General features: G+C 32.7%; 4 protein-coding genes across 11 annotated transcripts in view; 2 read left to right on the top strand and 2 right to left on the bottom strand.

Annotated features, from left to right (window-relative positions):
- The window catches only part of LOC125075756 (neurogenic locus Notch protein), a 112,624-nt gene extending 100,268 nt beyond the window's left edge, over nt 1-12,356 (bottom strand). For both annotated transcript variants that reach the window (XM_047687491.1, XM_047687481.1), the window contains exon 1: nt 12,029-12,356. In XM_047687491.1, the coding sequence (XP_047543447.1) occupies nt 12,029-12,140 (112 nt within the window). In that variant the 5' untranslated portion in view covers nt 12,141-12,356. The remainder of the gene's footprint in view (nt 1-12,028) is intronic.
- A 434-nt stretch (nt 12,357-12,790) lies between these two features.
- On the top strand, nt 12,791-22,387 carry LOC125074018 (myosin-3). The gene is made up of 12 exons (XM_047685190.1): nt 12,791-13,066; nt 14,342-14,541; nt 15,170-15,349; nt 15,786-15,874; nt 15,981-16,077; nt 16,589-16,769; nt 19,107-19,220; nt 19,603-19,780; nt 20,088-20,232; nt 21,148-21,300; nt 21,665-21,788; nt 22,204-22,387. The coding sequence occupies exons 1-12, from the start codon at nt 12,961-12,963 to the stop codon at nt 22,317-22,319; spliced, it is 1,683 nt and encodes a 560-aa protein (XP_047541146.1). The 5' UTR covers nt 12,791-12,960; the 3' UTR covers nt 22,320-22,387.
- Nucleotides 22,388-23,270: 883 nt separating this feature from the next.
- LOC125068614 lies at nt 23,271-25,453 on the top strand. Its single transcript, XM_047677841.1, has 3 exons — nt 23,271-23,410; nt 23,883-24,058; nt 24,374-25,453. Exons 1-3 carry the CDS (start codon nt 23,296-23,298, stop codon nt 25,406-25,408), a joined length of 1,326 nt encoding a protein of 441 aa, XP_047533797.1. The 5' UTR covers nt 23,271-23,295; the 3' UTR covers nt 25,409-25,453.
- LOC125068588 (neuropathy target esterase sws) overlaps nt 25,446-27,943 on the bottom strand; it is a 35,762-nt gene continuing 33,264 nt past the window's right edge. For 6 of the 7 annotated variants that reach the window (XM_047677773.1, XM_047677811.1, XM_047677783.1 and 3 more), the window contains one exon: nt 25,446-27,836. In XM_047677773.1, coding sequence (XP_047533729.1) covers nt 27,726-27,836 — 111 coding nt within the window. In that variant the 3' untranslated portion in view covers nt 25,446-27,725. The remainder of the gene's footprint in view (nt 27,837-27,943) is intronic. The other variant, XM_047677818.1, reaches the window with a different exon arrangement.

Below are 27,943 nucleotides of genomic sequence, written 5' to 3'. Positions count from 1 at the left end.
TATTTTGTTTATTAAGCGATTTATCTACATTATACACGTTATGTTGATATCTCCAGTTGCTTATCTCTAATAACAATGCGTATTATTTTAAAGCCACGGACTATGGTTTGAATAATAATTAACATTACTAAAGCCTACGGAATGACCTTAATAACTCAAATTTGACGACTGAACCAGTAAAAAAAAATGGAAACAAATGGTCAACAAAAACTAAACATTGACCAATGACAGTGATATGAACACAATTCATGTTGCGAGGTCATTGCAACTGTATTATGTGAGCCGAGGTACGTATTTGTACAGCCATAACTATATACTCCATGAGAACGAAACTCTACTTGTCAAAAGTAACTACGAACTTCATCAAGTTAATTAAAAATTAGTATATATAATCTATTATTTATAATCTGTATTACTCTCATCTTTTGGTATCGAAAATTATTTTAAGCTTATAATTATTTTGGCAAAACGAAGGATATATTTGACTCAGTAATTTGTTTTATCAAGGAAGTTACCGAATCAAGCGATAGTCCACGACGTGTCAAAACATGATTTAAATAGTGCGATAGTAGAATTCACACGCTCCGATACAGCTTCAGGGAGCCTTCCGGCGACTTGTCCAGACCTGCACCCGCTATCGCCCGCTTCCGCCGGACACCGCGGTTGATACAATGCGCCGATACGACATTGACCCATTGAATATCAGTAAGCAAACATATCTGGTTATTACTCTGTTAACAAATTCAAACCAGAAGTTAGATTAGAATTTGTATTGACTATAATTTATGTTAGTATATGATCCAAATGCAAGAAAACAAATTAAATCGTAAAGGCATTTCCGAAGTAATGAAGAACTAAAATGATTATATACAATTTATCTCTTAGACCGATTAATTTAATATAGAAGACGTCAATGGACTAAGGTAATGATTAATAAATTTGAGCGTTTTAATTTATATGGCATTATAAAATACTTATCATATTACAAGGATACAAAAAAATATACAGGATATTGTCACAAAAACCAGATAATCCTAGACCAGACAGCACGCACCAATTGGCGACGATTATTTCATAATCCAATTTACAACGTCTACACCCGAACCTTGCACTGTGTCATGCAAATTACCTACGCATCAGCGCACTTGATACTCTAATTATGTCTACGGTGATCATTCATATAAAAGACTAGTCGTACTATGATTGGCATTTTACACCTACCCATATCAATACATGTTTACATTCGACTATTTAACATCGACATCGGTTTTAATTAAGATTTAGAAATTAATTAATTAAACGCACGATATTCTTCCTATCTGATATATTTTTTTAATTACGAAGCGATCAGGTGCAAATTGAAATCCAGCAAAAACGTTGATGAATTTTGTATGAACTTTGATCAGAGGTTCAAATATACCTATAGGATTTAAACCTTTTCAAGTAGGAGATAACAATTTCTAAAATGAAATTCTCAGATCAAACTTTGCAATCAAATTCCGATCTATCGGATCGTTTATGGTCCATTGCAGGAATCGTCGCAAGCCGCAAATCGCTATGCAAAGTTGAACTTTACTTTTCGAAGTAAATTAAATTCCAATCGGTAACGGTTTATTATGTAGTATTTGATACATTTCAAACAGCATCAGAAGATTCGTTTTTCGTTTCTACAAATTGATATGAACTATAAATGTGTGGTTCTTATTTTATGTCACGATTTTGGATGAGCCGATCTTAGATGGAGGCGAGATCAAATTTACAGTAAATCTCAATTTAGACCTTGAATGCGGTACGATGATTGATGAAACAATATTCGTATCGTAATGCGTTCCTGATTGCCTTACCGTTATCTCCGGCCCCCAGATTTCGATGCTCATAAAACAATACAATCACGAACAATATATCGCGTTTGATCATTATCTTCGATTTGTTTATTTTATTTCAGTAAAGCCTAATTATGTATTGTTATAGATCAAGATTTTGCAATTAGATAAATATCAGCTAGAGATTGCAACAAAGCAGCTCTTTTATATTTTAATTTATCTAATTATAATCTTTCAATTTATTTTTTAGACATTAAATATATTCTAACGCTTAACTCTAGAGGTACAATCAATATATATTCAACAAGTATGTTGGTCTTCGTTTGGTAGTAAAGTTCAATGCATTGTGAATTGTTGGTTTGATGATTTAGTGACAGACTAGCGATGAATAGATCAAGTTGGCTTGTTCATTGTCAATGTCAATGTATGTATATTATAGATATTCAACAAGTTTCATTTCAACAAGATTCAACAAGATTTTACATGGTTGGGTCACTGAAAAGTAATTGTGTCAGTAGCAGCTCGGAATCTGGAAGATGGCAATGTTTACATACATACTATGCGTGAAAAAGCACGTGGTGCCATTATTGCTGTGCCTTAATTTTTTCAAAATCCGATTAGTCATCAGATTGAGAGAGCAGGTCCTGCACAGTTGGCTAGTGTTCGTTGAGAATGAGCGCCGATGAAATTTGCTTTCAGTATTGTTTATTTAAATGAATCTCCGACATTTTAAAACGATTGTATGAGACAATTCGAATGAGCAGAAGCCAAAGCCGAAAAGCGAGTAAGAAATATATTATTCGCACGAGTAATTAATTTCTTTGAGAAGTCGCCCGTAGCGTTTCGTGCGATGGTCAAGTGAAAGGGTTAATAAAAATGCAATATTGATTCGATTCGTTGATAAACTTTAAATATCAACTGTATATTTTCAGACCGGTTACGAATTTGCATTCAGATCGAGTGCGTTTTCAACAGACTTTAAGTCGTTTTTACTCATTTAGGATCCAGTTTTACAAAACTTTCTTACTCGATCAATTTAAGGACGATATTAAGTAGGATTAACTTATGTGAAAAGTTAAAATACTTGATATAATAAAGGTATATCTATATCTCAATAATATATTTGGAATTGATTTCAAGCATCATAGATAGTTAAAAAAAATTGATACGTCATAATATATCAAGAAACGACTAAAACTTTTCTTTTCACTAGGTATATATAATATACATATGTATGGTATATATATGTAGTAAATTCGTTTCAGCAAACTTTAACTGCTCAAGCGATTGCGATCAATCGTAATCGTCTAATGGCCAAGTGTGAGACACAAAATAAGATTTAAATGAAATCCTAATTTTTTATATCTAAAGATTTATAGCCGGTCTTAAATACTTTAATATACACTCGCTAAGTGGCTATGCAGTGGTCAAACGATGATCGCAATAAATCTAGATCCAGATAAGACTTTCACGTCTGCTGCCTTCCGCCATTGCAATTAGAGCGGCTGTTATTTATCCACTTTTGATGAACTTTGCCGAAATCAACCGATGGTGATTGATTATATATTTTTTTTATTAATAAAAGGCCACAGGAAATAGACAGACAACTTTTTTTTTAGAAAATATGATCGAAAGGCTAGTGTCAATAAAATATCTACTTATATTTTTTCTAAATATGCTAAAATTCATTTCATTTTCAGACAAATAATGATATTCCTTATATATTATCAAACTCTAAATTACAAATTTTTAAATATAAAAGCAGTCTGGCGATCAGTGGCTACCGAACTGGATTACCTAATACTTCGCTTTTAGCTTGGCATATGTCTTGTGTTAGACCGGACACTCACCGATATCAGATGCAATAATAAAAAGCAATAACGCTTGACGAAAATCTATTATTGGCAGCTGCCAATCTTGTAAGTACTCAAACGTAACAGGACAGCAGTGTTTCTCAGACTTTACATATCACTCATAATATTGAAAAACGACCTAAAGATACTTCGATACGTGAAACGTTTAAATCTATATAAATAAATAACTAAACTTTATCAGACGTTACCAGAATTGACATTGGTTTCGAAATTGAAATTTTTGTCATTAGACATCAGTGTTTTTTTTTTATATTTTTGAGTTAGTACGTTACGTAAGTTTTAAAATTCGGTTCCGAAAGGATTAATGAATGTATTTGAACTCTACACAATCGTCGATAAATACATTAGCAGTGTGCGGCACATATGGTAACGTCATGTGATACGTGGGAAAGGACCCTTGGTTCAAAAGCTCGATAAATAAATATAAATGGTAATAGACTATCTATTTGCCTATCGTGTTACTTTAAAACTAGTTTTCGTCTTCGCCTCATCTTCGTTGTTCGTATCAGTTTCAATCAACTTTATCATATTTAATAAATACATCATTTAAATAATTTAAAATTTCGTTAATGATTATTAGTATTGTATATGATAGTAATACTAATAATATCACTATGATATTGAGTATCTACAAACATTATACATATATCAGCGTCTTGATAATCTAGAAAACTGTGCATATCCAAAAAGAGGTTTGCTCCGAGTTTATTGTTTTGCTTGTTGATGCCATAGTTCGCAACATTCACCAAAGTTTTACATACAACTTTTTTGGTAATTACACTTTTATTTCATGAAATTGACTTAATTATCGGGAAACATCCTTGGAAATATTTTTATGAAACATTTATTCATTTCCTTCCGCGGAAATCTAACGATACCTTTCACCATTTATATATAATCACAGTATGTATTTATGAATATAATAATACACCTTTATCGTTTTAAACTATTTATTAAGCATTTCTAGTCCATGACGGAAATGGTTTGTTTTTTTCTAGTCATTTTTTTCTTAAAACTCTGCCAAGCCTGTAGCTATGTTTGGTGTTCGTGACAACGGCGCGGGCGCAGGCTTATTATTAAAGCAAACGGACAGGCGGACGTTACGATAACCACTTGCGCATATGCAGACGATACTATGTAAACACTTCTCTCGTATTTTACATTTCAAACTCAATTAACGATAGATCGTTCCACTCTGCCGTAGAGTTCATAATAATTGTAACTTTCTAAGGGTAATGGTGGATGATTAAACCAGTTCTTGTCATAGCGGGAAGAAATGTTTGCGTCATTTCTATTCCAATCTCAAATCCACGATTATCAATGATTCAATGGAATGGTTAAGGAATAAAACCGGTACATTGCAATTTAACTCTTTTTTTTTTAAATAATCCATTATGTGGCTCAGAAAACGTTTATACAGCCTAAATTTAAATTTGTAATCTACATTCCGAGAAGTAAAGTACTTATCACATAAAGGTGAGCCCCGGTTATCTCAGTTTGTGTGTTCAGTGCGGGTCTCTCAAACATTGGACCCCACGGATGTGGAACTGGTTTCAACGTTTAGTGGCGAAATGTAACCGTTTTCTGTAGACGAGTTCATATCCGAATGTTATATTCTATTTAGGTTGATTTTGATTTTGATAATTCTATTGTCTTTTAAATGTTTATTAACAGTAATTATTTTAAATAACTTTTATTAAGAAATTTAGTGAGAAAATATACTAAAAAAAATACATTTTCGGTATTGCAAACAAAAAAAAACTGTTTTTCTTGGCACATTTTTTTATTATAAAATGGTGTCTTTTTGTTACATGTTTCTACTATTATAATAAACCGTGTCTGCATTAAATTATGTCCAAATATGACCTATGAAATATAAACTTTTACTTATTCGTACATAGCAGAATAATCTAACAATTCATTTTGATTTTTATTTTTTATTTATTTAAATTTCGCCGCAACGACTTGAGTTACACTATTTCTCTCAACTACAATATATAATACAAGAAATAATTATACTGGCAACATAAATCAATCGTTTTTAATACCACGCAGTTAAGTGTTACATTTGCACTAACCGATTACATAACATAAAATGCACACATACTTATTACAGTATATAAGCTACGAATACAATTAAATAAAAAGAAAGCAGATAAGAAGCTGATTATTTTCGTAGTTAACTCTCCGTGTCTTATTCATTAGAACAGCGTCTGAACGGATAGACAATTAACGGATTTCGTTTATCGATAGGTATATAACCGATTTCCATGTAATCTTGATAATTTGCTTAACTATGTTCTATATTATATATAATACATCTTTACATATAATATTTATATATTTTTTTATTTATAGTGGGTGGATTGCAAGGTATGTAATTTATTGAACATGTAATAAATTATAGATTTTAATTTTGAACATATTGTCAAATTTCAACTCGTTTATTAAAAATAAAACAATATTAAAATACATTGCTTTTTCTAATGCAATATTGAAGGCAAACATATATTAACCGTGCAAGATCGAAGAAAGCTGGAAGTTACCACTATAACAAGTGACTTTAACGTTTACCGATATCTCAATTCATATATAAAACTTATGTACGTATATATGTGAAGTCCTCCTAAACGGTAGAACCGATTGATTTCGATCTCGGTCCCTGGATAGTTTAAATTGGACCCGGTAAGAGGAAATGCGATCGGAAAATAAATAAAGTCCTTAGATACTAAACCCATACGAAGTCGGAACTGGTACCATGTATAGGTACATAAGTTTTATTGACATTTACATTAACAGCCTGTAAATTTCCCACTGCTGGGCTTAGGCCTTCTCTCCCTTTGAGGAAAAGGTTTTGGAGCTTATTCCACCACGCTGCTCCAATGCGGGTTGACGGAACATACATTATATGCATGGATCGGTATAATCTACACATATAGTTTATAACCAACATTAATTCCTTCCGCAGTAAGCCTAGTATGACCGAAACTGCGAGCTACCACTAAAACAAATGACTATCGCATTCGCGTTATCAATGCGTAATTTAGCACGTAGTTTGCGGTAAAGTATCGGATATCCTTTCGTTGAGAAATCGATTTGAAATTGAATAAGCATTCAATATGTAATCAAAAACATTTATCTCTTGTCCGTATGCGACCTATTTGGGGTCTGCAATGTATGTTATTGGCACTCAAGAAAAAAAAAAATGGCCTGTTTTTCTACAGATCGACACACTCAGACAACCACTTGGGAATCCAGTTGCTGGGTTAAAGGCACCAACGAGAAGACATCCGAAAACCTCAAGATTTTTTAGAAAATTATCGCGTCTTTCAATTCCAAGTTAATTGAAAGACGCGATAATTTTTGAGTAACAAAAATAGTTAAGAAATTATAATACAATAGTGAACTTTCGCATGAGAAACTAACAATTCCCAGACTTCATTGGGTACAGTAAGTAATAAAAACCTTATGTCTCAACCGCGAGTGTTACAGAACAAGAATAGTTTTATTCTATGAACTCGCTGACATCAATCGCTACGTAATAATCTTACCATAAAAATATAATTCTATAATTTAAAAAAAGAACTGACCACAATCAAACTATTGATATAGATGAGACAGAAAATTACTTCCTGTGTCAAATATGGTTTTTTTTTTATAGCTTTTATTTATGCCAAAAAGGCACAGATTTTTTCGCCAATGTCACGTGCGAATGTCAAGTATTTAATCGATGATAAGTACTTAGTTAATATATATAACGAGTTGTCGACCGCGGCTTCGCTCGCACAGGAGTTGGTTGTCATTTGTTAGGCAAAAAAGTAATCTATGTCCTTCCTTGGAGTTCAAGTTTGCTTCATATCAAATTTCTTCAAATTCGGTTCATTGGTTTGGTAGTGAAAGAGCGACAGACAGACAGAGTTTCACATTTATAATATTAAGTATATTATAAATGCATACGGTTTTATATAACTGTATAATTGTATATCTCAAAGGCATAAAGTTTATTTGAAGTCACTGGCTGAAAATTTACTTTTTTTTCGGTCATATTTAAACTAGTCTCACGGGTGTAAGTATCGTAAGTAAAACATTTAATTTGTAACATCTTTATTATCTATCCTTTACAGTTGTTGTACAAGTAATTGTTATTTATATATATAATTGCAGTAAACTTTACACCGTATAATTCGATCGCTGTTAATTTTAACAAGGATTGCTTGTGTTGCATCGTTTTATAACAACAAAAAAACTTTTATAAGTTTGGATCGGTGTAATCTACACATATAATTACAGGCCGTCTTTGGTTATCTTATATATTGTGTCGAAAATCGGAAAAAACTTATTTAAAAGTGTATAAGAAGCAATATAGATAAACACTAAAAAACTAGTAAAGTAAAAAAAAACCGTTTTACGAAATCAAATTAACATAAAGGTCATGCATTACCTCGAGACATTACCGACCAGTAAAAGGACTTAATCCGACCCTGCGGGCAAATCGAACGATTGATTGCAAGAATCACGAACGCATTAACGCTAAAACTTGAAACGGATAGTCGTTTTAAAAACCAACAAATCGTATTCCATCGGCACGATCGTATTCAACTCGATGTGTATACAAACATCAACCTGTTAGGTAATATCATTGAATGTCCTAAACAAACCGGCCAATCGCCTCGTTTATCCCGAAACGGCTATGTAACGAGAAAAATTGTTACGGAATAAATTTTGTGCGGTGAAGTAACAGCCGTGTGTGGTCGACATATCTTCTACTTATATAGAGTTTTATTGACTTTGTAACTAAGTTTTGTTGAGCAAAAAACGTTATTTGCAATTTAATTGATCTGCGAAAACGTAAAACGTATATGGTATATACTATTATGTTTCGTTTAATGTTACAAGTTTTTTTTTTCGATATATTTAATTTGGGTAATCGTAATCAAGAGTACTTTAGGTACCCTGTCAGAATGTATTGAATTACATGTATAAATATGTCATAATATTGTCTAAATATGTCTGGAATCTACACATACTTAAAACGATTTGGGAGAAGATTGACAAACAATTCGTTATTTAATCGAATTGCTTGACTAACATGCAAGACACGAGTTTATAAATATTATCGTTACAGAGAACTGATGCTAAGTACACTTTAAACATTTCTTTAAATACAGGTATTAATATTCAAAGTATTATGAATTTAAAAATATAATAAAGTTTCATATTAAAATTAGTTCTCGTCGAAGAGTCGAAAACCAAACACTACCCAGAATTACGAGACATAAGGAATAGATTGAGACGAAACAGCCTACTTCGCACACGTCCAGTGATAAGACATTAATTGCATCATAGGAATAAGGTTCATAATTGAATGGATGACAGAAAACGCAAATGCTAAATATTAAGTGAGAAATTGTTGCTTCTTAGTTGAGATTTATATGTGACACAGACCTCTTTTAGGGTTGTCGACAGAATTATTAACACATCAATTACAACGTTTAAAATTAAGCCTACTTTGCAGACTTTACATACAAATGTATTCTCTCCTTTAATATTTATTTATCGAACTTAATCATAGTGACAAAAACATTGTTTATGCACACGACCTAATACGCGCCCAACGGCGTAGAAACCGGCTGCATGTAAACGGAGTTTTATATTTACACATTAATGTATGTTATAAAATAAAATAAATGTCATTTGGATATTTAATTAAATAATAATGTTTATGAGGTTGTTTTAAGCACAAGAAATACGTTATTTTAGTTGGTAAAATGTATTTATTAATCATAACCAAATTTAAATCGTAAAACAGATATACGTTGTACAATATGGAGTTTACCGTTCGAGATAATAAAATTATAACAAACCTTTTAATTATATTTTCATAGTAAGGATATATCAAAAATAAATTCAAAATTATTTTTACTTTATGTCCATGGTCAAAATGTAACACATCGTACATCGATCAGGGATGCATCGCTTTAACAATAGAACATCAATGACAACCCCTAATTTTTTTGGACAAACGGTGCGGTGGATGATTTAACGCATATTGCGCCCTTAACAATTTACTTCATGATAGAACTCCTAATCTCCACATTCAAAATTGGAAGCGTGTCAAAAAATATTTGAAACTACATTCAATGAGTCTAGCAAAAAAAAATCATTTGTGTTAAAATAAACATTTTTATAATAGCAACACTTTTTGGCATAATTTAATTAAGTCTTTGTTTTTTTTTATAAGCTTATTCGCTTTGAAGCTGATATTTAAGCAGTCCTCGTGTTATATATCATTAGTATTTAGTTCCTAAGTTAATTTTAGATTTGTCAGCCCTAGGCGCCAAACCAATTTACCGCATCAGACAATTGGCCGTTAATTGCGATTGTTTTAAAAGTAGAGCGGTCGCCATGTTTGTACTACAGCATACGCGTTTTGATACACTGGTCTATAATGTGAATGTAATCAAACCTCATCTTTGTTGCAACTATTTATTTTATAACTACAAAAGAATGCCCAGGCAGAAAAGAGTATGGGTTTCTAGATTATGTATTGAATCCATCTTTCTGTTTATTTTTTCCGTATTTATAGTTTCAACGAATAATGACCTTTCTTGCCAACTATATCCAAGAAGTATATCCTACAAGTACATTGTAGTTTATATACGTGTATTTATTTATAAAGGTGAATCTTAAATATTTATAATAATAAGTGTCAAAACTTTTCCAAAAATGTTGTCATCATTTGAAATATGATGACATTACATTATATTCATTTAAATGTAAAATGAATACTTTAAATGCTATAGTTCATAAATGACGTGACTTTTGGCTTGTTAAAATCAAAATATTCTAAAATCAAAAGATGCCATTCAATAATAAATTATCATTTTCGAATTTATATTTATGTACATGTAATGTAATTGTAAGTATTTTAATAAATATATTTCATTAAAGACATTAAATGAATCTAAGAAATATCCATAATTATATATTTTTATAATCAGGCAAATCGATATTTAATCACACCCAAATGAAGTACTGCGAATGAGCAATGAAATAATTTGCATCGATTATTATAATTCTAAGATAGAATAACACTCATTCTGTGTTTTATGCTGTCTTAAAATGTTACAAGAAATATTTAACATAAATTGGGTGTTATGTGACCAAAATAATATGAACGTCGAGAAGACGATATGAATGCAGAAATGAACTTTCCCCAAAACCCACATAACAACCAAAAATAACCCTTTAAGAGCCTTTATATAATGTTGTGCCCCGATCAATATTCAAAATGTCCCGCCTCGGTCCCGACAACAGAAATCGTGTGAAGATGTCGAGAATACTAATACAAATTTTATCAATTTGTATTCAACTAGATAGGCTTAGACGAACATCGTGCGAGCTATGCGTGGCATTACTGTAGTTCTTATCTTCAAGATCTAGTGCTTTCAATGTCCTTGCTCGTACATTATAAATATATTATTTGACCCTTTGCTTGATGTAGGGAATAATAATGATGGGTGTAAATAGCATTGTTTTAACTTGCAACTTTATAAATATCTTCGAGCTGGAAAAGTATCGATATAACTTCTTAGAAATGATTATGTACCGTTTAAGATAGTCTCCGAATAATCTGCATTGTAATACGTGTTTATAAATGGATGAACAGCTACGATTAATGTACCCATTATGTGGCTATAATTTAAAAATATATCAATGGTACTAAAGTTTTGCGTTATTGTACATTTCCCATTAAATATGTCAAGAAAGAGACAAATCTAGAAATAAACATATGAAAGTAATCTTTTGATCGGTTTATTAAAAATGAAAATAATAAATTTTAATAATTATTATGATGAGCATAAAAAATAAGCTTGTTTTACAATTTTATGGACAAAAGTTTCAATAGGATTCTTTTTTCAAATTAGGAACAAATATTTTTAAATTTTTAGCTATAAATATTTAGGTAGTTCAACTTGATATTTTGCGTTTAATTTTTGTACTTAAACATTTAATAATAGTTTTTACAAAAACGGTATAGTAACGTTTCAAATTTTCATTACATTTAAAACGCAAAAAAAAACCGTTATAATTAAAAATATATTGAAAAACACGATGCCTCCAGACTCCAGTTTTTAAAACGACAAGTTACACAAGTTCTACAAACTGTGAGAACCGAGATAAACCGACCATATTAAGAAGTAGACGTTACACATAAAGCTCTATGTGACTGCGCGTCAACTTTCCGGGGTCGGGTAATATCCGAGACCGCGCTTTCATAAGCTCAACCACTCTTCAACATTACATACAACAATTATGAGAAGCACTTACCTTCGACCCCGTGGATTTTCGCTGCCAACGTCGACAGCACGAGCCCGATGGATAGCAATTTAATCCCATAATCCGGTATAAAGTTTCTCGACCACATCTTGTAGCACAACATTCACACATGGATCACACACATTTGTTTTACTCCTTCTATGTCGTTTAAACACTAAATTATCAACACTTCACGGAACTAAATGTAAGAACTGACACTTCATTTTGTTTATAAGCTATTGTTACGTAGAAAAAATTGGCGTATTGGTCATTTTAGCGGTAAAACACATTCAAATAAAACGTAAATCCCGACAGAAACATGCGCAGCCGCGTCCTGCTCGCATCTGACGGCTTTGTTCGTAAATACACAACGTACGGTAAATCAAAATGGCGGACCGCGCTCCTGTGTGCGTAAGCGCAGCCTGGAACAATAGCTATTTCGCTTTTCAGACCTCTTGCTGTAGCGTAGGATGTAAATTTTTATATTTCACTAGTAATTATTAGTATTTTATGTCAAAAAACTAGATGGTTTTCGTTAAAAAGGCGTGAGAACGCTAACACGCACACATAGAAAGTTACGCGAAGGAATGTTGATTCAATGGAGAAATCAAGCAATTCAACTCGTCGTTCGCGGCGAATAGAGCTTTCGAACTTAGTAGTTTCGCATCCACGACAGAGATGGCGTTGCTTGTTCTAGCGTTACTATAGGGGTGAATTTAAAAGGACAAGGTTCAATGAAATATTATTATCTATCCTGCTAAACATGTAACAATAATTATTTTGTAACGTATTCATTCGTTTATTTTAAGATTTTCAAACATTATTTATATGAAGTATTAGATTTTCCATCATTTGATCAATAATGTCGTTGCTACGGCATAATATGTTGTACAGAAAATAGTATTGAGATTCGTTGACAATTCAAAACGTTATAAAAACTAAAAATGGTGACTTGTTACCAGAAACACCCGTTCGAAATAGAAACGGAGGACAAGCTAACGACTATAAATTCGAAAATCTTTGAAATCAAAAAGAAAATCCAACTATCAGGTCTGTTCGCTTTTACATAGTATTTATAATAAGTAATGTCTAAACACTAACAATACCTGCTCGTGTGAATTCATTAAAATATTGATACTATTCATTTTAATGGTAGTTACCGTTCAATGAACGGTTAGCAGTCCGTGATAACCTACCATCAGAACGCTCTGACATGGTGACGGGCCAAACTGTAAGCCCATCTGGTAGATAACATCACACACAAACACTTCGAAGGGCGAGTGGACCAGTGTAATTGGCCCATGAGCCAAGAGATATAAATTCTTAGTACTCTAAATTGAAAAATATTTTTTACAGTACCATTTCTCAGTTTACCTACTTATTATAAATAAAAAAGGCTCATCAGATTTATAATTTACAAGAACAGTATTTTATATACTTATTATTAAACTTAACACAAACTTCTTAAATACACAGTATAACAAATATTATATGAAAGTCATCATATAATAAATTAAAATAAAAGCATCATAAGCTATCCAACATTAGTATGACGCGAATGATTATCAATTAAGGAGTTCGTATCGTACTAATATAATTAACGATTACTTAATAACTTAGCGTAATTGTTTACTATTATGTTGATTAGATCGTTATTTCAGACTAACGACTATGTAGAACAATAGTTGAACGACAAACTAATTAAAAAATAGGATACTGAAATTTACTAATTCAGTATTTATAGAATAAAGTATTCAAATGAGCCGGAGTGGCTTAGTTGTGACAACGCGTGAATCTTAAACATTGAATGCAGATTCAACCCAAGGAACAGCTACTGAATTTTCATATGCTTAATTGGTTTATCGTGCTCAGCGGTTAAAGAAAATATTGTGAGGAAACCAGCATGTAACGGCTAGTCTTTTATGAGTGTATTTTAACAGCATACTGATCATCCTTAAAATGAGTCCAACAGAGGGATATTTCCAGACTGTTTACATTACATTAGTCACAAACGTCTTACTACCTGAACTAATGTTAATTTTATCTGATCTTGTGATCACACGCCTTTTATTCTAACCTAGTGTAACAGATGTTACAAGGAATATGACATCCAGTACACAGTGGTTGGTAATCCATTACCGCGATATGATATTCTTTCAGTGTTCTTTGAATTTTGTTCGTTCGAACATATTAATTATGGGGTCTATGAGCGACATACTATCATAGATGACTCATTGGCACATGGCAATCTCATACACATCGTAATCGAATATTAATTTCAGTTATACTTAACCTACGTGGATTATTTTTATTTCATATTTCTAGAGGGTCAAAGGAAATCTCACTATGAGGAAAACGAAGCCGAGAAAAAGCAGAACAGCGATCTAATAGACACGCTTAAGAAGGAGGTACGACTGAGGCTAGCGGAACTGGCCCAGGCGAGGCAGGTGGTAGGCGACGAGGAGGCCCAAATCAAGAAATTCCTCAACGACGTCTGCCCTATAGGCAATAAAACTGCTGATAAAGTAAGACATCCTCAAAATTATTGTGATTAACAAATCTTTATTAAACAACAATAAGTCTTGACGCCCGAACAAGTCAAACATTCTCGACAAAGTCAAACTTTGGACTAATGAGACAGAAACATGTGCATTTTACATGAAAGCAGTACTACCAGTTTTAAAAATAAGGGCGATCCCTCATCATTCTTCGCCAATGTAACAATCTAAGATTCAATTTTGAGTATTCGCCAGCAGTTGAGTTGCGCACTGTAAAGCTTAGATCTTCCGACTCATTTATGTAATCCTCGAATCAGTTACAATACAGGCTGTTCCCGGTGAAGGACAGGTCTAATATTCAAATAAATCTACACACATTAACCTAATAAATACACTTAATTTATAAATAGACAAATTAAATTATGTACCTACATATCATGAACGCATGGAACGGCTGAATGAATGCTGCATGATCATATTCTACAAAGGGATGTAGAATTTGAAAATTTTCGGACATAATTATTATTGGTACATCAAGCCAATTTTGAAAATATAAAGTATTAAGAAATTAACGATACATCTAATAAGATTTTGTAAAAAAAATCATCCAAAAAGTATCCTAGTAAAAATAGTTGGAAACCTTTTTTCATTTCAGCTGATACACAATCTCGACTTAAAAGTAATCGAACAACGAAAGATGTTAGATTTACTTAAATACGAAAAGGGAAGTAAAAAGAAGAGGCTTCGGAATCTCGAGAAAGAGTACGAGACGTTGCTCATCGAAAGCACTAAGAGCGATTTAGTTAAATCGAAAATAACGACGAGAGCAAGAAAGGTAAAAATACGTCCGGATAACAATAACATAACTACTGATATTATAAATGTATTGTAAGTTTGTTCGTTCAGCTTAACTACACACTGGTCACCATGAATCATCATAAATATTAACTTTAAATCTACATTTCTATGTTATAATATTTTGGTAAAACATGTCTTAATAATGAATTATAATTCATCTTATGCTCCTAAGTGCCTGTTCACATGCACGCGGTCACGATATGGTCGCCATGAATCCAAATATATTAGGTAATATATGACTTATAAAAACATCTTTTACGTGACTCCGCGACCTCTTTTGTTGCAACGTCAAAAAAGTAAATCCACTCCTATGGTAATATATTACTTAAGGTAGGTTTATGTGAAGATATGCAGACGTTATGGCACGTCACATAACTATAACTTGAGACTTGGAAGGTGTTGTGAACTTTCAGAATGTATCTCATCTCGAAAACGAAATACACAAAGTCCTAATACAATGGACCGAAGCGGAACTGGTTAAGAAAAAATATTTTTCGATAAGGTAATTGATATTGTATTTATTTATTAATCTTGTATTGATGAGATTGTATGTAAAAGCATCTCAAATTAAGATGGTTATTATATTGATATATTCATTTGTGTTACAGACAGGCCCTTGTCGAAGATTCAGTGAAATTCGAAAGTTCCCTTTCGCGTATAGAGGATCTATTAAAAAAACAAAATGAGGAAATAAAAAAATTAGAGGTAATTTGAATAATATAGATATAAAAGCTGCCCGGCTATACTTCACTACGAGTGAAATAAGGATAATTTTTTTTACTTCCCGATCGCAGTACCAACATTTCTATCCATCTTAATCATCCAACCATTAAGGTGTTCAGTTACTTAAACTCGTAGAGACAATATACATATATGTATAGAAATAAAGCAACTAATACTACAAATCGTTAAGCAATATTAATTAGGTTATTTTGTGTATGTCTAATTATTAAATACCGATCATCCCATTTGTGTTTTGCCTTGAATACAGCGATTTCAATGTACTTCTTTCTGGATTTGATTCCTTATTTACTTGACAAATATTTAAATGAAATGTTTCTGACTTCATTTTCAATTCTGTCAATGTCTTCTGTACAGCTTTCACGTACTCGATCGTGAACATGTCCCGCATTGAGCCAAAGATCCTGTTCATTACTAAGAGCGGATCAGGGAAGTAAGTCGTTCCTGAAACAGATTCGCGCTCGTGTGTCGGCAGGTGGTGCGCGAGGAGGCGGCGGAGATGCGCGTGCGTGCGTCGTGCGCGTCGGCGGCGGAGGCAGCGCGCGCGCACGGCGCCGAGCACGGCCGCGTGGCTGAGCGCGCCTTCTACGCGCAGAGGTTCGAGGAGCGCCAGAGGGAGCTCGAGAAGCTGGAGAAGAGGATATTTCCGCCGGCGAGTATGGAGCATTACGTTTTTTTATATAGAACCATACCTTTTTCTTTTGCATAGCTACAAACTTTTTTCATGCACTTTACTTACATATACGTTACATACAAATTGTTTTTAATAAGAGCAGATTTTGAAACTTATTCACAAAAAAAGTTTCGTTTCGTTTTGAGAACGTTACACGATCTACAAACATATTTCACTAAATTATTTTATAAAACGTTCTGATTCCTTCAAGTGACAAACAAACATAAATAATATCCTCATCTTCAGACTTATATAGTAATTAACATGACATATAAGTTTTTTAGTTTTAGTTATTATGTTTTTGGTCTCCGTTTTATTGAACACACCTGTTACGTTTTAATGGTTAAAATATTTCGTTAAACTAATTTACATATATCACCTATCTTAAATTTATGGTGAGACTTATCATTGGGTTGATGACATCTCATTTATATGTATATGCAAATATATCAACGCCCTGACACTGGGTGCTAGTAGTTATTTTATATTTTAGTTTATAGTGAAATTTTATTAGAATACTTAACGAAAAATTGTGACAGGCATTTGGTCGTCCAAAATTGTTTTAGTGATAATGTGTGACACTAGATGCAAATCCCGACTTATTAACCATTTTTCACCCTAAAAAGTATTTCCAAAAATCCTTTTCTGAGTATTTTAAATGAATAATTTTGCTAAATTTCAAATCAATCGTAATTATAGTTTCGGAGATCTCGTGATGAATGTTATTTATATTGTATAGAATACCTGGATTATACAGATTTCCGGTAACATACTTTATACATAAATACTATATATATGATTATTTGTATGATAATAGAACGTCAAGTTGCATTCTTGATTTTTATGCTTGTGATCGTTATATATTTATTTTACTTTTTTTTACATTTCGAACCGATGATTGTTTTACATTCATTTTAATACATGCCAATTCAAAAATTGAAATTAGACAAGAATAAACTAGTTGAGGGTTTTTTACCAGCTCTTTAAATGCCAAGATATTTTCTAGTTCCAGTCCGGTTGTAATGTTCTTATTTTGATTCTCCATAAGAAAATGTAATGATTCTATAATTAAAAAATATATTATAATATTTGAATAAATTATATTTTGATTTGGATTCTTTGATGCATCGTGACATTTAACACAATATTTTCAGATTACAGAACTCAGGACGATATAATTACATTTAATAATTTGACCTTGTTCTACAAGTCGTAATATGTTAGATGAATGAAGTATGAACGCCTGTGATTTTTACGTAGATATTATGTAATGACTTGCAGATGCACGAAGCATATCCCAGATGTGATCTGACCAATAATAAAGAGTTATACAAGGGCCATATTACGCTTACCAAAAACTCATTAGCTGTCAAATTGTTCCAAAAGAATGTCCAATGTTTACTATCAAGATATTAACTTTTGAAATTATAATTTCCTATCAAAAAGAATTAGATTCTCAGCTAATAATTGAAAATATAACCGGAATGAAGGCTATGAGTGTGTTATATGATGTTTTATTTTTCATGATCTCCCAAATGTTTTGTGTTGACATTCATCGAAAACCAAAGCAATGTCAATTTACAAGTTATTCACATAATTTCACGGTCACTTGGATTATTACCGGTAACATTTTTAAGCGTATAATATATCGTAAAACACATTGCGAACACAAGAAAAAAGTTATAAAAAATTACCTTGCTTTTCTGCCTAGAAATATATATTTTTTAAATTGTTTTGTGAATATCTTTTCAAGCAGGGCGCAATTTTCGACGTTAAGCTGCAAGTAAAAATAAAAACAAAGTTATAATCTTATTTGTATTTTTTTTTTGTTAATTCGAGCGTCACTTAAAATAATAAACACCTATAATTTAACTTAGAGGGTCAAGCCTTCGTAAGTGTAACTTATATAAATATAATATAAAGAAACGGTACCAAAAATTAACCTTGAGGTACTCCTTGAAAATAATAAATAAAAGATTATTGCTTTTTCAAGACAATCTACAAATAGACAATTTACAATTAAGTTTTTTTTTTCTTTTACACTGTATAGATTAGAAAAGAATTTTGTCAAACCCTTCACAGTAATCGGTAAAAATGAATTGTTTCGAGAACGGTTATCCAGTTTGAGATCCACCCATTCATGAATCTTTAGAAATAATAAATGTAGATTATTACTGTTGCCAAGACAGTATTTGCCATGTATGGCAACACATTGGCTTTGTAAAAAACCAGAAGATTAGTAATAGAGCTCGAGTAGTTGTTCAAGATTATTATTGTTGTTAGCAATTATGTATATTTGTATAACTTCTCCCTCCATAAGCCCGACCTGTACGACAAGAGTCAGCTAGATCTACTGAAGGGGATGCTGTCACAGAAGAGCAGTCAGCCGCTGCGCAGATGGAAGAAATGTTTCAGAGACTCATGAAACTGACAGGTAACAAAATTACAAATATCAACATTTAAATACTACTGGAACTGCATGCTAACTCGTCTATTTTTCGTTCTGATTCCGTATCTTGAATCAATCATTTTGGTAGATTTTTTATAAATTACTTCTATAGCACATTCGATTTCAATAATAATTAGCAAAATGGGCGTGATGTGTTAAACATAAGGCTTTTTACATTACTAGAAAAATATTTAAATTTGATAATATATCTTATAATTATTTATAATATGTACATAATAATGTGTGATGTTGTTTAATTCTGGGTATTACAGAGTTCTTGATCAACCCCATGCATTAAGCACCAATGTATTAAACTCACTTCTAATCACTATCATAGCAGATATATATCATATGAGTGAAATTTTAGGAGTAAACGAAGCCGAGGAAGTCTTCGATAGATTCAGAGCTCAGAGAGAAACATCCAAGAGGTTAAATTATCTACAACAAACAACAGAAGAGGAAAAACTGCAACTAGAACAAACGCAGACATCACTCATGGCTGAGCTGGAAGGATACAAGTTTGCATCAGTAAAAGACAAGGACGAGTAAGATGACATTTTCGTAATAACGACATGCTATGATAAAAGTGATATGAATTCTAAGCAAATAAGGTAATGATATGTATGAGTTAGGATAAAGAAGGTCGTCTTCTTGGCATCACATTAGCAGGCGTAAACTATCCCCTGGCGTCTTCAGGTCTATATTTTTTTTCAAAATTTGTGCAAAATTTCATCATGGTAATCTGTTAAATAGTTTAAACATCAAATAATAACAAATATAAGTTACTTTCGCAATTAGTTAGGATTAAATAATTTGTAATATAGAATATACTGAGAGTTTCAATCATTTCAGGGGTCAAGAGGAAATAACAGAACTCAAAGCTAAAATAGACGAAGAAGAGAAAAATTACCGAGAACTGCAAGAGAAGTTTGACAATTTGGAAACGTTCCTGTTGGAAATCAAGAGATTGCTTTATGATTTATGTAAACTGTTAGATGTGAGTCGTTATCGAAAATATCTTTTACATTCACTTTAGAATCGTCATTTTAAATTATATTAAATGTTAAGTTACCGACAAGAAGCTCAATTATCTGTTCTACCAAACAATTAAATGCCTGAAAATCAATAAATACTAATAATCTTGAATAACACTTCAACATCTTAGATTTCAAAATTGCTGGCCCATTTGGTGACCACTTACCATCTGATGGTCCATTTGCCAGTCCGCCCAAAAATATATATATTTATAACACATTGTATATTAGCTTGACTTTTATAGTTGACAGGAAACACGTAAACGAATTTCTCGTCAATTAATAAACAATTTTAATTTAACTATCTTAATAAATTAGATCAAGCTCAAGATGAAATCCGGTTTATTTTCGGAGCCCGAAACAATTACCATTCATCAAAATTCAAATTACATATTAATATAAGATTTTGCCGGAAACTCTATGTTATAATTTTCTGAGCTGTTATATATTTTGAAAGTAATTGACTACAAGAAATGTTCAAATGGTCTTCATTATTATCATACTGTCCCTAGGTAGATGACAGACAGCTTACACTTTTAAGACTATTAGCAAGACCTTTTTGACTGATTGGCCTGTTTTGACGTATTTTATTATTTTTGTAAAAATCGACTGTGTGTAAATCTCATTGTCTTAGTATATTTGTCAGTACGCCAGAAGGCTATGTTTGAGGGTCTTTGGCGGGGGACTCTGCAGTATTCATTATATAGCGTAAATAGTAACTAAACAAGCTCAAGGGTAATAATTATAATGTCATATGATGTTACCAAACGAAAATATTATCTTTTTCGGCGAAGCAGGTCAGTGGCAGCCCTGGGTCAGAAATACCTTCATCCTTACCCTTACCTCATTTGTGATCGATATCCGACGTTAATCTTAAGGTGATCGGTGAGCCAGCGCTGCCGGAGTGGACGGCTGAAGCGCGAGACGTCTCGGCCACGCTGTCGGCGCTCGCGCATCGCTACGCACAGGCACGCGCGCGCGCGGACACGCTCGCACGCACACACGCGCACACCGTCGCCGGCGCTTCCAACGTGAGATACATGGAAACATTCCATTACCAACTACTGTGCAACTAATTCAAACTATGCGCTTAAAGGAAACGACTGTTAGAGGTTCTAGAAATCGAATTGACGACTACATCACGATGACGAATTGCTATTGAATTGAATTGAATTGAATATAACATATACATCGTGTGTGATTAAAAATAAGGCTATAGAAAAAAACAGCACAATATGAGAAAGGAATACTTTATTGCTTTATTTTAATTTGAGGTGATTGTCGAAAATGGTCTCTTTTATTACCGATTCCTCAGTAAACCTTACGTTAGGGGTCTTTTTATCACATCAATAATATTTTGAGGCAGAATTCTTTAAAATAATACATTATTTCCAGACAACAAGCGGCGCTCCCTCTGTGACAGGCGTGAGCGCTCGCAGTCCGAGTACGCTGAAGGAGTCTGAGAAAATCCTACCCACTTACAAGGAGCTGGTCACCAGAGAACCGGTCAAGGCTCCGCGTAATTATCCTTCCATATCAGAATATATAATTAGAATATTTATTTCTCGTAATACAATGAAGTCCTCCTGACTGATTCCGACCATGGCGCTTATTCTGGTCTGGATGTGGTAATGGAAAGATTAGTACCTTACTCTGGGTACCTTTAGATAGGTACTCAGACCCACGAGGAGAAATAACTGGCGACGGCCATCTTCGTTGGCATTGGTTTAGCATTGGAGAACCTATGGGATCCTGTTAATATAACGTCTGCGACCCCTACGGCTACGGAAACGGCTAAATGTTAACGAATACGTTTCGATTTGATTGATTTACAATTTGTTAGTAGAATTGATTGAGGCCTCACACATTGTGCGTGTAAATTATTCATTTTTAATAATTAAAGGAACTTATGTATAATTTAACTACAATTTCAGCTTCCGACGAAGAAGAGGACATACCATCTCGGTGCTACTTGAAGCGACAAGCTCAATTAATCGTTGACACTAAGTGCAGAAGGAAAGGCTTCCGAACGCCTTATCCTAGAAAATGAACGTTTAACTTTTTTAAATTACTAATTATTAGGCGTATTTTTAAATATTTGAATATTATATAACACCTCTTTCGTCATATATTTTTTGTATCTTGCTATAAAAACGCAAACACGCTTGTCCTCCACTTGAACTAGGGGTGTCCACTCCGTCTTTTCAGGGGACTTAATTTATTACTCGTATTGCTTGATGTAAGTTTTATAAGTATACATTTATATTACAAGTTGTTCAAAATCAAGAAGTAATAAAAGAAATTAAAATATATTCTTATTTTTAATTTTTGACCAAAGATATTATAGATCTATTCACTCAAAGGCACGCCCCTCGCGTTAATACAATTATATTCATACAAGTCTCAGTCTGCGTAAGACGAATAAGAAATAATAAAAAATATTGTTAAGTTTATTAAAATATAATTAATTTAACGAGGACGTTACGTGAAGGGAGGCGCGTGATTGAAAAAACAAATGAGAATAGTATAATGAACGTAACATACTCTAGTATTATGAAAAGCACAATTTTTTTCTATGAAGGAGTGATTATAAACTCTCTGTACTAAAAGGAATCAATATAGAAAATACGAAAATTTATCACGAATGTCATATGTAAATGACAGATAATCCTATTTTAATCCAAATGAACAGAACAATGAATTTGAGACTATGTTAAATTTAATTTTCCCGGCTATCAATTTACCTTTTACGGCAGTTCTATTTTTTATTTATATACTGACTGATACTTTTAAAAAAATTAATTCGAAAGTAACCCTAAGTTTGATGCATTTTATGAGTCCGCCAGTGTAGTTTCCATTTGCTCTAGAAACGTACAAACCAATAATTGGCCGTTTAAAAAATCATGTATTTGACGGACGCTGTCAGTAAAACTAATACAATTTGATAGCACTTTACAGAATCATTTATATTTTTTATTTTATATAAATACAATATAATTTATAATGCATTATTGAATTACATTAAAATGTTTTGTCCGCACAAGAATTCCTATTTGCAACTTGTTTGCGCGATGAACCCGCGGGTTATAAATAAAGCGGTTGACATGGCCATGCAACACAAACATTTCGATCCTCACACAGGTATTAAATGAAATTACATTAAATAACTCACAATTTATAATGTAGCTCAAAGTACTTCACTAATTTTATACATAGACTAGTTTTTACAAGAAAATAAAAATGGTATTCATTTTTTTTTTATTGAATCTCTACAGACTAAGCAATCGTGCCGTCTTTTAGACTAATTGAATTTTGTTTTTATTTCTGATTTTTCACAATTATTTAATCATAGCGATAACAATAACACTGTTATTGCCCTTACATTCGACCCTTCAGATTGAATAATATTTAAAGTTAAATGTTGTTTTAACTAACGTTAAACTTATATTTGTATTGATATGTGTGCTGATTACGGGTGATGAGTTTTGTATAATTACAATATTTTAATTTACATTAAAAAAAAGGAATGCACTTGGGTAATTTTTTGAACGGCTGTCAACTCCAAGAGTACCAACCAATAACCATTAGAGATCATATGAATTTTGTATTATAGAAATCCCGCCCGCCCAAAGACTAGAGTCGATGCAGCCGTCTCTGTACGCACCGCACGTTGACATAACACGCGCCCGCTTGGGGTTCGGACGTGTCGGCCTCAGGCTCATTAACAGAGATCTACACTCGTCAGACTATCTTGTTCAGTTGCAGGCCATACACAGTATATTGGACCAGGTATTTTCGTTTAGTACCATCATACATAAATTCTCCTACATTGTAACAGTCCCAAAAATAATCTCCTTTTTTAATCTGTTATATTTGATTTCTTCACATAATAGTAAACGATTTTATTTTAAATGTGCCTAGAATATAATCATGGACTGATTAGTTTAATTTAGAAACTATATAGAGTATATATATACAGAGCATGATTACTGAATTACTTGTACAATTTCAAAGATTTAATAACATAAATATTGACTAATACCTAACCTTAACCTAAGACAAACTATATCCTTCTTTAGTTTCCTCATAAAATTTTGTTAATAGGTTCAAATATCAGAGAATGCGATGTTCCTAATCAATTTACAAGTAGTTTACCGTCTAATAGATTTGATGCAAAGCAAGAACCCAGTAATACGAGAAAAGATATGTCTTATCCTCACTTCCCTTGCCAACTTCTACCAAGGGCGGAAGCAGATCATGACGCGACCGAAAATATTCGAAAACCTCATGTGGTTAATTATGAGAGATCGGTCAGAAATAAGATACGCTGCGGCGTATACCCTGAAGACTCTAACGAGGGACAGATGTTCAAGTGCAATCATCACTGAAACAGATAATATAATAGAAAATTTACTTAAAATGGTAAAAAATGAGCACGTAGGAATTGCGATATTGCATCTCAAGACTCTGGAGAATCTAATAGATTGGAACCAAGTTCCAGCTTTGAAGGCAAACGCTTTTCAAATCATGTTGAAACTTTTAGAGAATACCGATCCGAGAATTATCAGCGGAGCAATGGATTGCTTGACACAAATCTGCAAACATGATATCGGTAAAAAATTAGCAGATATTTACGACTTGACTAACTTTTTACGACCTTACCTGGGGTCAACATCTATTGAAGTCCGCATTAGCGCTGCGGGTTTATTGGGCTACACTACGCTGACGACGCGGTCCAAGTGGCGGGCCAAAGAGTTTTGTGGCGACTTAACTAAGCGTCTGATGTTGTTGTGCATTTGCTCTAACAAGCCGGCTCTGCAATTGAGATGTATGCATGTTTTGATAAACCTTTGCGAGTGTCCCGATATCAGACACCATATGAAAGATAATTGGGAGAGGAAAGTTCAAGCGATCAAAATAAGGAGTCACGAAGAGTGGGACGGCACGAGCGAGACGACGAGCTACGGATTAGAAACGGGGCATAATTACAGGACGATGAGCATCGAAGGCGTCGAGACTATCAAGAACGATTTCGGCGACAACGCCGAGGTCGTAAACGTTCACAGTTACCTGCGACGATTACATGAAATGAAAACGAACTTACTGAACGCAATCAAATGGAAATCTTATAAAAATTGACAACTTTTAATTATATATGGTCAATAAAATCACACGATCAAATTGTTTGAGCATTTATTGAAATAATACATTGAATTACATTTGGTATTTAAATCGCTACATTTTTGTGCCTTCGTTGGCGATCTTACGGATATTCGTTCGGTAATTTCCATACAAAATTTTACCCATACATACAAATATTAAGTTGTACATAACTATACTAGGAATCTTTAAGATTTTACATTAATACAACTGGTCTAACAATCAGATATTAGATATTTATCTAATCATATTCCATATATTAAGCCTTATAAAGTTAATTCGTACTAAGTACATAATACGGCGTACGATATCATCGTTTGAAACACAAGGTAGGAAGAAGCTGCTATCGTTAATATATGGCACTACGTACTAAATGATGTCTATTTGATAAATTATAATAATGATTGATTATTTAAGATACATGAACATCGAACATTACAGTAAATTTTACTCCAATCCAAAATATGGACGATGTTCGACGACATAAATGTGTTGTAACCTTATTGAATCTAATTACGTCATTATTTTTCATTATAAGGATATTTGGAAAATTGCCATCTAATAATGAATATAATTGGATACTTCCACGCTGCATTTATTAACAAACAACTTTCAAATATTAATCGAATTTGGCGTAATACATTAACTATTACACTAACCGAAGTTACACATACTTAATAGAATAATGAAAGCTACTCACAGCGGATTAACTTTGAAACTAATCACAGATATTCTTTGGAATATTTTAATTTCATTAATTACGGTTATAATATATTCCAAATTTTTTTTTTCTGTTACAGTCAAACCTTCCTTCCAGTCAAAATTACTTTTGACCTAAGTATTTACCTAACGTTTGGGGGGTGACTAGTTAAACAATGCTGTCTTCTTCTTTTGTCTGTCAAATTGGTGATAACAGAGAGAGACATCGGCATTTAACTAAACACCCGCTGCAAATATAAGTGAGAAATAATTTTATTGATATTAGCGTGCTATTTTTGAGTGTTTGTGTATCTAAGGACTTCCTAAATGACAAACTCACATACACTAAAGTCTTCAGTAAATATATTCTTAGTTATAATGTATGACAAAGGTATGGAAAGACTTATGTAGACAAGCGTTGAGATGCTGCGTGTTAAATCTATTTACTTGTGCGTTTTATGTGTAGACTATATTTAATATTTACTATAATTTGTGTATCGTTTAAATGTTTAACAAAATATTACTAATTATAGTTTAACAGGATAATTACGATAGAATATCAAAATGCATGTGTCCAATTTTAAATTTCTATAAGATTAAATATCTATGAAAAGTGAATTTAGCAATTTATTGCTAACAAATGTTATCAACTTGATATGTCGCAATAAAATGGAAACAGTGTTGGAAACACAGAAATCGCCAACTATGAAGTGCACCAATTGGCTACACATCATCAATAACTTTTTTTTTTTAAATATAAACCTTAAACACTATGCACAGTCGTGGGCTTTCCCGATTGGTTTTAAATGTAAGCGAATACTTTGAATTTTTGGTTACATACAAAAATCACGTTTGAAGCGAAATTTGGAAGACAAGTGTATGAAAACGGAATAAAATAAAAAAATAAATGTCTTTATTTCTATCCCGGAATTCTTTCCATTACAAAAAAAATCCACTATTTTTATTTTTCAATTTACAAACCAAGAACTTAATATTCTACATACAACTTGCCTTCGTAGGGTTTAACTTTATAATCCATACGTAATACTCCAATTATAATACATATAATTTAAATAACTAATTGAATAATTAGTTATTTAAATTTAAATAATGATCACCATCAACTTTATCCAATTAAGATACATTGTTTTGTCAGTATCAATTTAATATCATTGCATTTAATATCGCGCATTCGAGACAGCCAGTCAGCTCTCTCTTTCACGCTATGCACGTGTTTGTCTCGCCTTGCGCTGCATTTAATCAATGGAAATTTGGCAACCTTTGATTTGTTAACACTTATTCACGACATACGTTTCTGTAATTTAGTTGTCAATAAACAATTAATAATTTGTAATTTTATATTATTGTTACCGACTTCCGGAAGACTTACAATGGTTACAAACACAAAAATTGCCAACTATTTCCATGGGAACGCTCCATTATAGAGGTCGTACAATACTATTCATTCAGTAAAATGTCATTCATACACACTAGTCACTATAAAAGTTCCAGCCGAGCGAAAAAGCTATTCAACGCTCTCTTTCTCATCTTGCACGTATTTGTAGAGCGCCTTGCACAGATCGTGCAAGGTCGGGTCTCATCTACCTCCCCCACGTTTGTTGAGGGGGTCGTACATCTCTGCTTCGGAGTCCATTTCGTCCTCTGATAGCGAGAGGGATCCGCCTACACGACGAGTGCGCAAACCCTCCTGTAATGTTAATATTACCAATTTAACATCGTACACGAACAATTGCAAAATTCGGTTTTAATAAAATGTGTTATAATTTCTTTTTTTTTATTATTATGCTAAATTTG

The sequence above is a fragment of the Vanessa atalanta genome, chromosome 2 (assembly GCF_905147765.1).
Source record: "Vanessa atalanta chromosome 2, ilVanAtal1.2, whole genome shotgun sequence".
Taxonomy (NCBI): domain Eukaryota; kingdom Metazoa; phylum Arthropoda; class Insecta; order Lepidoptera; family Nymphalidae; genus Vanessa; species Vanessa atalanta.
Note: the sequence above shows the minus strand (reverse complement) of the source record. Positions and strands in the feature narration are given on the sequence as shown.

Bases quoted from the DNA above. Each gene is read 5' to 3' on its own strand.
- LOC125074018 (XM_047685190.1), top strand. From the start codon at position 12,961: ATGGTGACTTGTTACCAGAAACACCCGTTCGAAATAGAAACGGAGGAC. The intron at 15,875-15,980 runs GTAATTGATATT...TTTGTGTTACAG, and splicing joins AAAAAATATTTTTCGATAAG to ACAGGCCCTTGTCGAAGATT. The intron at 20,233-21,147 runs GTGAGTCGTTAT...GTTAATCTTAAG, and splicing joins ATTTATGTAAACTGTTAGAT to GTGATCGGTGAGCCAGCGCT.
- LOC125068614 (XM_047677841.1), top strand. From the start codon at position 23,296: ATGTTTTGTCCGCACAAGAATTCCTATTTGCAACTTGTTTGCGCGATG. The intron at 23,411-23,882 runs GTATTAAATGAA...TTTGTATTATAG, and splicing joins ACATTTCGATCCTCACACAG to AAATCCCGCCCGCCCAAAGA. The intron at 24,059-24,373 runs GTATTTTCGTTT...TTTTGTTAATAG, and splicing joins TACACAGTATATTGGACCAG to GTTCAAATATCAGAGAATGC.